At 38.9% G+C, this 12,672-nt stretch overlaps 1 protein-coding gene across 5 annotated transcripts in view; it reads right to left on the bottom strand.

Moving 5' to 3' along the window:
- Positions 1 to 608: 608 nt before the first annotated feature.
- The window catches only part of creb3l3a (cAMP responsive element binding protein 3-like 3a), a 34,974-nt gene continuing 22,910 nt past the window's right edge, over positions 609 to 12,672 (bottom strand). For 4 of the 5 annotated variants that reach the window (XM_057841757.1, XM_057841756.1, XM_057841755.1 and 1 more), the window contains exons 7-10: positions 9,817 to 9,885; positions 9,662 to 9,746; positions 6,339 to 6,432; positions 609 to 1,913 (exon numbers count right to left, since the gene is read on the bottom strand). In XM_057841757.1, the coding sequence (XP_057697740.1) occupies positions 1,609 to 1,913; positions 6,339 to 6,432; positions 9,662 to 9,746; positions 9,817 to 9,885 (553 nt within the window). In that variant the 3' untranslated portion in view covers positions 609 to 1,608. Of the gene's footprint in view, positions 1,914 to 6,338; positions 6,433 to 9,234; positions 9,747 to 9,816; positions 9,886 to 12,672 lie in introns of those variants that run through there. The other variant, XM_057841759.1, reaches the window with a different exon arrangement.

Below are 12,672 nucleotides of genomic sequence, written 5' to 3'. Positions count from 1 at the left end.
TTAGTCGTAAGTTTAGAGTTGTGGGTTTTATTTTCATCAAAATGTGTGAAGCCACCCTAAAACAACAAGATTACTTCAGCTACTCCCATGATTTGCGTATTTCTAAATTTAAATATGAATTATTTTTCTGACAATGTCTTTTTTGGATGACAATTTTGTTGCTCTCAAAGAAAAGGAATTTACTTTGAATACAATGGCGTAGGTTTGTATATGGACGGTAGGGATATAACATTACCTACTTTTCAGGATGCTCAAATTATCTCCACCAACTTTTAAGCAACCTCATTTGCCGTGTATAATGAGTTCATTTATATAGGTAATTTAGATTGTCTTCCCATATGTAGTAAGGGAAGGCAAGGCAAGTCAAGGCAAATTTATTTATATAGCACAATTCAACACAAGGCAATTCAAAATGCTTTACATCACATGGAGATCATAAAAATCACATTAAAATCAATAGAATGTAAAAAACAAAGACAATCGAACTAGGAAATAGAATTATACATAAAAATTACATGAAAAAATAAAAAATACTACTACTACTTCTAATAACTGAATTCAGCAATGGAGATAAGCACAAGAGGAATAGAAAGCAAATAGATTGAAATATATAGAAAGTTGTGGATAGTTCAGTTCATATTTTCTTTCCACAGTAATCATTTTACTCAAGCTCAGCGTTGACGTTCTTCTCATTGTCTGATGGCATTTTGTCTATTCATAGCATCCCTTGCTATTTTAGATCGTGAAATTTCCAGTTCAATGAGGATCCGCAACCCTTTTATCCAGTCACTTTTTTGTCATGCTACAGACCCCGACTTCTCCAGTGAGTAAATATGTCAACATGTCAATAAATAGGCTGGAAGTCTGGTGATAACGGCTCGTCTATTCAACTTTTGACCTAGTTTCTCCCTTTCTATTGTCCCTAGTGACATATTTGCCCTTTGAGAGATGTCTTGTCTATACATCGGATTAGAGTATTTCAGGCAGAAACACCTCGGGAGGGGGAAAGAAGCTACCTTGGACTCCCGGTGTCTTGGTTACATCTTTTATTGGAGACTTTTTAATTCATAAGTACAAAGAAAATACTATAATGTCTCATATTTAATTAACTTAAATAGAAAAAGGAGTTTGTTTCCATCTGTTATGCATGTATGTTGCAGATAAATTCACAGCATAGATCAATCATTTGGGGTATGTTTCCAAGAAATTACAGAAATTGAATAATTTTGGGTTTAAAATGTTTAAATCTTTGTGTATCAGTTTCACAGAAAACAGACAAGAATGAGAACAGGTGCTAAGAAATACTTTAAAACATGTTGATCATTTAAAAAGATATGATAGGAGTAAAATAATGTTTATTGTTTTTTTCGTTCTTATAGCACAGATTTTCACCATGTATCCTCTGTAGTTAATAAACTTGTATCACAACACAAATAATGAAATTGGCAATTCAGACAAAACTCAGAAATACACATACTCTTACAAAAAGAGCCTCACATAAGAGGAAAGGGTAAATAAGACTGCAGATAAAGAATATCTATGACTCGATTCAACCAATAATAACAGCTCTCAGGAAATAAAACGAAAAGTCAAAGGAATCGGCTTCTTTTACATGTCGTCTGCATTTGGCGGCAGCCTGGATGATCGTTTGGGATCCAAGGTTACTGCGTTAACATGGCCAGTGAGCGGGTCCACGTGGAAATGGCCATGTCTTTCCTCCTGGCTGCAGTTTGGAGAAAGGACGTCCATTTCTCGATTCAGCTTCATGTTCCCCATCAGGCTGGTTATTTCCAGGCCTGAATCCCCTGGGAAATGCCGATGCACGTTCTCTGATTCGTCTTGGGCAGGCAATGGGGAATCGATGATGTGCAGCACGCGGGAGGCCTGTACCTCCTGCAGGGACCGTGACTGGACTGTAAGGAAGCAGAGTAGCCAGCATGAAACAAGCAACTGCAGAAAAGCCAATTTTTATGATTGATTGGCACAAATCAGACATCGAATGAGATGATGAGACATTAAAGCTGCTTTCAAACATAATATACTGCAACATTATCGAATGTTGTGACCCTCAATGTCCCTGGACTTTCAGTCAGATCTGTGAGTCAATTTATCCGGGTTGGCCACTTTCAGACATGCAGCGTGCCAGTATAGACTGAGCTGGCATGATGTCATGCTTGCAAGGGCATACTGTAGGGAGGTTAGGGACATAACATTACCAACTTTTCAGGATGCTCAAATTGTCCCCATCATCTTTTTAGCAACCTTATTTGCATAATATAACAAGTTCACTTAGATATGGAAAGACAATCCAAATTTCTTTATGTTGTAAGGATAGAATAGACTATCATTATTACGGTAATTTCTGGACTATAAGGCGCATCTGACTATAAGCCCCCACCCACCAAATTTGACATGAAAACAGCATTCGTTCATAGATAAGCCGCACTGGACTACAAGCTGCAGCTGTCCTCACTGTATTATGGGATATTTACACCAATTGATATTAACCAGTAACACTTTATTTGACAGTGGAATCATAAGATTGTCATAAGACCAAATGAACCACCATAAAGTTTGAACCAATTGATCGCAATGCTTTAAGACGCTTCATATAGCCATGACTGCTCCCTTGGGGTAGACAATCTCTCAACCTCTCCTTCCACCTGCTGTCAACACTATTCTCGTCCAATGTGCCTCTTAGCATGCATTGCGGAGCTACAAATGTAAATAATCAAAATTCATGTTCTGTGCTAATTATTTCTTCAGTTTCTCTTCTAGTTTCATTAATTGCTAGCTCTGGTATTTGGTAACACTTTATTTGACAGTGTTGCTGTAAAACTGTTATAAGACCATCATAATTATGACATTACACTCCCATGAGCATGATTGAATGCTTATGACCGATGTCATTTTGTGTCATCGGGAAATGATCTCACTTTTGAATAGATGTAAAAGATCCGAGCTGGACATAAATGGAGTGTTGGTGACATAATTTGCCAGATGCTACTTAATGACATCTGTCATAAGCATTCATTAATGCCCATTATGGTGTTGTAACCATGTCATAATTATGACTGTCTTATAGCAGTTCTTTGAAGCCCCTGTCAAATAAAGCGTTACCTATTAACCCAAATAAATCAACAAATAAGCCACACTGGACTATAGGCCGCATGATTCAAAATGAAAGGAAAAAGTAGCGGTTTATAATCCGAAAATTACGGTATGTGAATTATTTTCTGTTTATGTTCAAACTTACATTTGTCCCTTTTCACTTACTGAATGTGCCGATCCATTTATTCCCCTTAGTTCAAATATTTTTTTATATTGGTTTTATCATAGTAAAAAAACACACAACAATATACAAACACCCCATAACAACATGAACGTCATCCACAAATTGACATGGAAGCAGCAGTTTTTGCACACATTCAATGACGGGGAAAAACAAAAGGGAAAAACAACACAGGCTAACGCAACACAAATACGTAGTCTGGGATACAGAAGATGGCTACTTAGTTTGACGGTTCTACTCCAGAGTCGAGGAGGAAGATAGGCTCTGTAGGAAGTTAAAACAAGACAGCACCCGAGCGTGTTTCACAAGGAGGACACAAATATAGCATTGTTTACAAAACAATATATGCAGACTAAATGAAAGAAGGATAAGTGGGGGATGAGGCTGTAGCAGCTTAGATAGTAATAGGAGCTATGTTTTGAACTGGGTGTCAAAAAAGGTTAAAAATGGCTGCCTTATTTTTGTGTATGTCTGGAGAGAGATGTGCACAACATGTATCAAGTGTTTCAGTTTTAAATTAGACATACCTTCTTCAATCAGGCGCTTAAAAGATGGAGGCTCAGTTTTTTTCCCTATTTACCGTATTTTTCGGACTAGAAGTCGCAGTTTTTTTTCATAGTTTGGCTGGGGGTGCGACTTGTACTCAGGAGCGACTTATGTGTGAAATTATTGACACATTATGATATCATTTCACATGTTATTTTGGTGTTTTGGAGTCACACCGATGGTTTGGTAAACTTGTTAGCATGTTCTTTATGCTATAGTTATCTGAATAACTCTTAATAGCTATGGCCACGTCCGCGTTCTGCCTATGGCAAGGTGTGTTCAATTGTATTATTGACTTTTTTATATTGAAATGCATGCTTTTGGTTTGTGGCGCGTTCACACCCACGTGGGGGAGCACTCGCACTTGTTTACTTGAAAAAGAGCGCTCACACGCCAGAAGAACACTGACAGCTACGCAGTTATGAGTGGGCGAGTTAGCGAGAGAGAAACACGGCTGCGAACCTATGTTCATTTTTTATGCTTGTAAAATATCTCTACAGAGGAAACGCCTGTGTGTATCATCTTTTCTGTTGTTGTTGTGTGTTTTCCGCCCGTGATCGGACACTTAGAGCCAGTTGTGTGGTTGTTTGAAAGATGTGCTAATACTAGCGAACGCATGCTAACCGTTTGTGTCATTACTGTAATAGCACCTAATTATCTTATTTATATTGATGTGAACCTGTTTGGTATCGAGGACGAAATTGATTCAGCAAATTATACGGACGTCCAGCATCGTCATTTGGGAGTTTAGCTCGCTGTACATCCAGGACCGAGCCGTAGCGTCCTGGTGAGGACAGTATATTCGCATTTCGTTGTTCATGCACTGTACACTTATTCAGCATGTAGTTCTCTACTGTATTTTTATATTAAATTGCCTTTCAAGATGACATATCTGTTCTATGTGTTGGATTTTTAAAGTAAATTTCCCCCCAAAATGCGACGTATACTCCAGTGCGACTTATACATTTTTTTTTCTCTTCGTTGGGCATTTTATGGCTGGTGCGACTTATACTCAGGTGCGACTTGTAGTCCGAAAAATATGGTAAGTAAAATCATGCACCTCGCCAATAGGGTAAAAAGGCAAGTGCACTGGCCTGGTGTGAAGAAACTAATATGTTCGATGGGACATTCACTAACAGCGCAGTTATACAGTTTGGTGCAATATCCTTATTACATAAGATGGACAATGTTGCGAAAATTTCTCTCCAGAATGTATACAGCCTTGGACACACACATTTATTCCCCCTCAAATACAAGTTTGATAGGCTGATGACTTGACAACCCCTCCCGCCGGCCTGCTACACAGACACCAAACGGACATGCACTCACACAGCCCTGACAGATTCGTGTCAACAACATGCCGCCTCCTCCACCCCCTTCAAAGAGGAGGGATATTAGAAGGTTTTTTTCCCGGCCAGCAGCAGCCACTGTAAGTAATGTAAAAAGACATCAATGAGGTGGAGCAAACACCACTAATTTTGCTACTGAAAGTCCGACCTGCATCAGAGTTAAACTGTGTGAACTTGCTAACCTGCAAAACTACTGAGGTCAGACCAGCCTTCACAAGCAACAACAGAGTTAAGTTAGCTGTCACTCATTTGGATCATTGTTTGCATTATGTGCATTTCGGTAATGCAACGCGGTGGCTTCAGAGTGCAAGTCCCTTTATTTAAAAAAACAAACAAACAAACAAACAAAAAAACAGGGAGCTATCCAAGATCGGGTTCACTTCAGGGGGACACTGACATGAAAAAAATCAGTGAAATGAAATCACACACCAGAATTTCATGAAAGTAGTTTGGTTAGAGTCTTGAGGTTGTCTAGTAAGCCTCAGATGTAGATCGGTTCTTGGATATTTCAGACTTTTCTTCATTAATTTTTTCCCCAAATCACTTTCATATTACAATACTTTAGTTTGAGTCTAGGGGTGCTCCAGTGTCTCCCAGAAGTGGACCCATTCTTGGATATTTTCCAGTTTTTTAATTAAGTGATTTGCACTTCAAAATATTTCCTAAATGTAAAGAATTAAATGTCACGCGTTACTACCCACCTCTGCATATTTCATCTTTGGGTGAAGAAAAATGTAGGAATGTAGTGTGGCTACGTGATAAGCTATGTCATCAACCTCTGAATCTGAACATTGCCTGCTGCATTCAGAAATAACGCGACCCGGGAATTTGCTGGACTTGTGTCTAAACAAGGCGGTAAATTTTGGGGACGTTTTCAAGTCAATAGCATTCACACAAGAGTGCGACTGATAAATATTAGAAAATAACAAAGGACTTCAGTACATGCCTTTCGTACATGTCATTTGAACTGGTAGGGGCTGTAAACGAGGGGCTTCGAATGAGTTAATAAAGAGACATGTCGAGCCTCCCAGGAGGCTTTTTCTCAAGGAGGTAGTGGTGGTGGGTGTAGGGCTGTCAGTCATAAGGGACTTGGCTTGGTTGTCAGGTGGGCTGTCAGTGGTAGACACTATTTACCACTCAAGGTTACTCACTTCTGACTGGGCTGAAGTCTCCTTGGCTGACTTTCGTGTCAGCGTAGGGCTTGAGGCTCGGGAAGAGGATTAGGGAGAAGGACAGCAAGAGCACCTACGAAAGGGGATATAGAAGTCAAAAGCAGAGGACAAAAAAAGGACGGTTAAGAAGACTGCTTGCATATTTTACACAGAATTCATTCAGACGAATCTTCCAATTAGTTGGCTTCTGAGGCAAAACAAGTTTATTACCTCAGTTCTTAGATTCTAGCATTTGCACAGAGATCTTAACTTCAATGCTGACCAAAACAACAGAATCTCCACAGTATTAGCATGAAATAGTCATTATTTTGTTTTGAACTCCACTTTCGCTCAACATTAATTATGATGTTCTAATCATAGTCCTTGGTAACATTTCAAAATGCATTTATATGAATAAATGGCATCAATTGATGCTTGCAACCTGACCCGGGCCATGTATTAGATGAAAAGTATTTGTTCACAGACCATTTCTGATTGATAGAGGATAAACTATGGGGATCAACTATGTTGTTGTTGTTGTCATTTAATGTCAGACTTTATTAGACATGTGGTGATTGCCGGTTTCAAGGTGTACCATGGTATAAAAATGTCAAGGTTTCAAAACCGCAAAAATTTTCCGTCATACTGTCCTTAAGGTATTTAACTATTTTTTGATGTCCCAAAAATGCATGGAGAAATCCCTCGCTTGCAGCTGTAAGGCTCAACCCTCCCCCATCGGTTGTTGCTCAGTGTCAGTGAGTCAGCTGTGTTATACGATGACTGGAGCAGGTGAAACTCCTGAACTTTTACCCTCCATTGAAGAAACCAAAATCCCTGGTATGGGAATACTTCAGCTACAGAAAAGTTTGACGGCCGAGGCATAATGGAGATCCAACCGATATGTAAAAAATGTTTGCGGAGGGTTGCTGCCAAGGAGGCAATACCTTCAATGTGATTTCGCATTCATACATAATTAAAGGTTAGTAAACACTGTCATGAATGTTTCCAACAAGCTACGAGAGTTAACTCCAGCGTGTTTAGTGTGTCTAGCGGTGTCAAAACATGTGGTGTTTTTTTCTCTCTGGCAACTGTCTGTGTTGAGAAAGGGAGTGTGTGTATAATGGAAAAATGATATGAGTCATACACATGTGTTTTTTATGGTAAATAATTTAATTATTTTTGTTCTGATGGTAATAATGTTGAGCTGTGGGTTTAGGCTCACCTAAAGGACTGCATTCATTTTAATTTTATTTTAAATATATATGGCGGAAAACAGACAAGGCTGAAAAAGCAGTTTCTGCCCTCGCACTCCTCTATAAAATAAACTGCTGTATTTTAAGCCAAAAGAACTGTTGTGTCTGATAGAACAATATGTCTATACGCTGCCATAGCAGATTCATGACGCATTAAGTCCCCAAAGTATTTTCAATTTGTCCGTTTTACCCTGAAAACCCCCGTTTACAGACGTCGCCCAAAAGCTTTTGATTCAACACAGCCATAAAAAGAAGTAATTATGTTTATTATTCAAAATGTCTGTCATTTTTAGCTTAGAATCATTAATTGATGTCTAATATCTCATTTAGGAAAAAAAAAAAAAAAAAACACTTTAAAATATTATTTACTCACATATTCTAAAGTTTAAAACAAATTACGTCACAATGAACAAATTGGCGTCTAAAAAAGTCATGGATATCTACCTCATAACTATCACTTAATTGTATTTTTTTCGTTACTGTCACATTTTCCCCAATATTTTAGATGATAAATAATAGATCCAAACAAAGAAAATTGAAAAAAAAAAGTTTAAAAGGGTGAATATATGAAAATGAAAGTCTCGATTACTCCTTGACGTCTGCGATTTCTGCAACACGACCCTTGTTATATTACCATGTTTCACCCATAAAATCCCGAAAAAATCCAGCTGTGGCCATTCATATCTGTGTCTTGACACTCGATGATACATGCTATATGGAATTTTTGGATCGAAAAAAGGTAAGGGTGCGATAATATCTCGTTAAAATCATGGCATCTTTAATTCTGCTCTCGCGTGCTCTCACCTCCAGTTAGGGTTTTGCTGTTTAAACAATATGTTTTTTAAAAATGCCCTCATGGTCAAATTTTTTCTTTCCTCAGAAAATTGAACATTCTAAGCTTTCCAAGGATGTATCACACGTGCAAATCGGACACTTTTGAAATGTGGCCAAATTGGGGGTCTCAGAGCGGAACTTCAAGTCACCTAAGTGTTTTCCGCCATAAATTTAAATGTATGTATGTACCAAACATTATACTTATGTTCTAATTTGTTAATATGTTTTGAAAAAAATAAAAATCCTATTCAATGGGAAAAAAAAGTTTTTAAACAATTTTTGCAATTCCATGATACCGTGAAAATGAGATATTTTGGCTTCAGGTTATCATACCGTCAGAATATCATACCGGCACATGCCTAGACTTTATGTACTTTTAGCATTTGGTGAAGTATCAACTGGTCTGTTGACATGTCACTGTTGGTGTGGATAAAAACAATTTTGTTAAAATGCTGTGATGGGAGGAGTATTGGATGAGAATATACTGAATATTTAAACCCAGTCTCTGGATCCCACTAGGTTTAGTAGTAGAGCTGTTTGGATTTTATATAATTTTGGTTTTCATTTGTCTTGATGTGGGCTGAGATTGGCTGCCGACCAGTTCAAGTTGTACCCTTCCACTTGCCAAAAGTCGGCTGGAGTAAGCTTCTACCCACTCCCAACCCAGGCGGAAATGAGTAGTGTAGAAAAGGGAAGCAGGAATGGTTAAACAAGACATTTGAAATTACCATTTAGTTATTGGTTTGTTACTAAAAACATTGATTTCAGTCTAAAGTAGCTTCAACTGATGTATTTTTCGTTTACTCAAATTAAAATTTATTACACCAATAATAAATAGCAACCACCCTTGAAACATGACTGGGCTTTTTTGTGCACTATTTTTGTGCTTCTCGAGTTGACATGATAATGTATTCAGTGACTCGGTACTGACACACATTCATATTGATTAAAGCTCAAATTTCAAATATTCCTCCTTCCTCATAGCCTCGGGTGGCGCACGCTGAGCTATCGCACTGATCAAAGGCCAAACATGGCTTCCATTCAAAAATTGAGCTTTTATACTTGCAGATTGTATTTTTCTTTTTTTTTTGTTTTAAATTATTTTCCTGTGATTTCTTTCGGGATGTCTTGTCATGATTGACCTTTATTTGGCTCATTTACAATTTGGCTCCCTGTCATGGTGATTTTTTTTTTTTTTTTTCATGCAGCATCTTGGCACATGATCTCATACGCTACCAGCACGCATGTCCCAGTCTGGGCCGGCTTGTTGGATGTATTCATGACCAGAGCTTGAAGCCGGCGCAGCTGTTCCATTAGTGAACTGAGGAGACAAATTCATAAAGAAATAATTACAAGGAAGACAAGAACTGTAAAAATAGGTTGTCTCTTACATGTTACATTTCTCCAGCTGAGACACTTTCCTTTGCAGCTCTTGGTTATGTGCGCTGCATGCAGCCATCCTGAAAACATACAGAGAAACATTAAGCGTTAAAGTAAGGATCACACCATGGAAGAAACGGGTATGTATTGTTCTCTTTTAACTGATATTAAAACAATCCACCTCATCACGTTGACTAAACTAACTAAAAATGTAAGAATATAACCTTGCTATTGCGAGACTTGTAAGGAAGTTATTGCATTCCCAATTACAGAGGAAATAACCAACGATTTATGAAGATGATTTATGCTAGCTGAGGTACGCTATTTCTTGGACCACTATAATGCTCACACGTCCTGCAAAACTATCCATTCCCATGCCTAAAACGATTTATTTATTGATTTTTTTATAGAGCATGCCACGAGACAGTTGCTAAGGACAGTGAAACCCAGAAAACTATCCTGGCCTTGATAGATTGCATGGGCTTGCTCAATGTTCATGTGTTGATAAACTCACCGTTTTTTTCCTCAGAAGAATCTTCAACTGGCAATGAACTGTCCAGCCATGGATCGATTCTAATTTACAACTGAATTTTGGATTTATTGACAAACATCCCACATGTAGGTTACTTGCCCCCCTTTGCCTGAGTTCTACCTTCAACACCAGCATCCCTGAAATCCTCTTCTACGAGCTCTTTTAGCATTGAGTCGCCCTGTATTCTGATAGCTTATCTACAGTTTCCTGACAGGCTGAACACAGCAAATGAAGCTTCTATCTGGAGACGAGCTTAGTTAATGTTCCCAAAAAGAATAAATACAAAATGTCTCGGGTAGATTGTCGTATGTGGGGAACTTGACCTAAAGAAAAATACAAAACCAAAAACAACTCTAAATTGGGTTCTGAGAGCCTCTTCGAGGCCGTTTACATGGCGATGCTCTGAGAATAGGACACATTTCATCTTTGCATTTACAGTGGGGCAAATAAGTATTTAGTCAACCACCAAATGTGCAAGTTCTCCTACTTGAAAAGATTAGAGAGGCCTGTAATGGTCAACATGGGTAAACCTCAACCATGAGAGACAAGGTGGAAAAAAACAGAAAATCACATTGTTTGATTTTAAAAGAATTTATTTCCAAATGGAAAAGAAGTATTTGGTCACCAACAAACAAGCAAGATTTCTGGCTTTCAAAGAGGTCTAAATTCTTCTAACGAGGTCTTACGAGGCTCCATTTGTTACCTGTATTAATGGCACCTGTTTTAACTCATTATCGGTATAAAAGACCCCTGTCCACAACCTCAGTCAGTCACACTCCAAACTCCCCTATGGCCAAGACCAAAGAGCTGTCGAAGGACACCAGAGACAAAATTTTAGACCTGCACCAGGCTGGGAAGACTGAATCTGCAATAGGTAAAACGCTTGGTGCAAAGAAAGCAACTCTGGGAGCAATTATTAGAAAATGGAAGACATACAAGACCACAGATAATCTCCCAAGAACAATGAGCAAAAATCCCCGAACCACACGGGGGGACCTAGTGAATGACTGACAGAGAGCTGGGACCACAGTAACAAAGGCTACTATCAATAACAAAATGCGCCGCCAGAGACTCAAATCCTGCAATGCCGGACTGTCCCCCTGCTGAAGAAAATACACGTCCAGGCACGTCTGCAGTTCGCTAGAGAGCATTTGGATAATCCAGAAGAGGATTGGGAGAATGCGTTATGGTCCGATGAAACCAAAATTGAACTTTTTGGTAGAAACACAGGTTCTTGTGTTTGGAGGAGAAAGAATACTGAATTGCATCCGAAGAACACCATACCCACTGTGAAGCATGGGGGTGGAAACATCATGCTTTGGGGCTGTTTTTCCCGCAAAGGGACCAGGACGACTGATCTGTGTAAAGGAAAGAATGAATGGGGCCATGTATCGAGAGATTTTGAGTGAAAATCTCCTTCCATCAGCAAGGGCATTGAAAATGAGACGTGGCTCTTTCAGCATGGCAATGATCCCAAACACACAGCCAGGGCAACAAAGGAGTGGCTTCGTAAGAAGCATTTCAAGGTCCTGGAGTTGCCTAGCCAGTCTCCAGATCTCTACCCCACAGAAAATCTGTGGAGGGTGTTGAAAGTCTGTGTTGCTCAACGACAGCCCCAAAACATCACTGCTCTCGAGGAGATCTGCATGGAGGAATGGGCAAAAATACCAGCAACAGTGTGTGAAAAGCTTGTGAAGAGTTACAGAAAACGTTGGGCCTCAGTTATTGCCAACAAAGGGTACATAACAAAGTATTAAGATGAACGTTTGGTATTGACCAAATACTTATTTTCCACCATGATCTGCAAGTAAATTCTTTAAAAATCAAACAATGTGATTTTCAGTGCAATGTTAATAATCGAAATTACTTTTAGGTTTTGTAAGGATTTCAATGTTGTAACAACATAAATTGAGGGTGCAAAAGTGACGTTGATTCAACGATATAAGATCAACAGTGGAATGTTGATCGTGTCTGCAACACGATCGTTGGTGTTGCAGGGTCACCGTGTAAACGGCCCCTCGGAGAGGTGAGCGTGATTAATAATGTTCCCTCTAATGCAGGGCTCCAAACCACGCCCCAAAACTCATACGTATTGCTGCAATGATTAATCGATTAACTCGAGTAATTTGATTAGGAGAAAAGCTCCGAATCAAATTTTGGTGCTTCGAGGATTTGTTTAATTAGTGTGGCATTGTAATGGTTTGTTTTGAATGTGTTTGCATTTAGTTTAATTGATTTGGTCGGATACACTGCCCTCTACTGGCAACAGTGACTGTGACATAGCTCATCTAACATGGCTAAATCCAGCAACTCTCTGTTAAGACCAGCATAATGT

Source organism: Corythoichthys intestinalis, chromosome 7, assembly GCF_030265065.1.
Source record: "Corythoichthys intestinalis isolate RoL2023-P3 chromosome 7, ASM3026506v1, whole genome shotgun sequence".
In the NCBI taxonomy this organism is placed as follows: domain Eukaryota; kingdom Metazoa; phylum Chordata; class Actinopteri; order Syngnathiformes; family Syngnathidae; genus Corythoichthys; species Corythoichthys intestinalis.
This window is presented reverse-complemented; position numbering and strand designations above follow the sequence as displayed.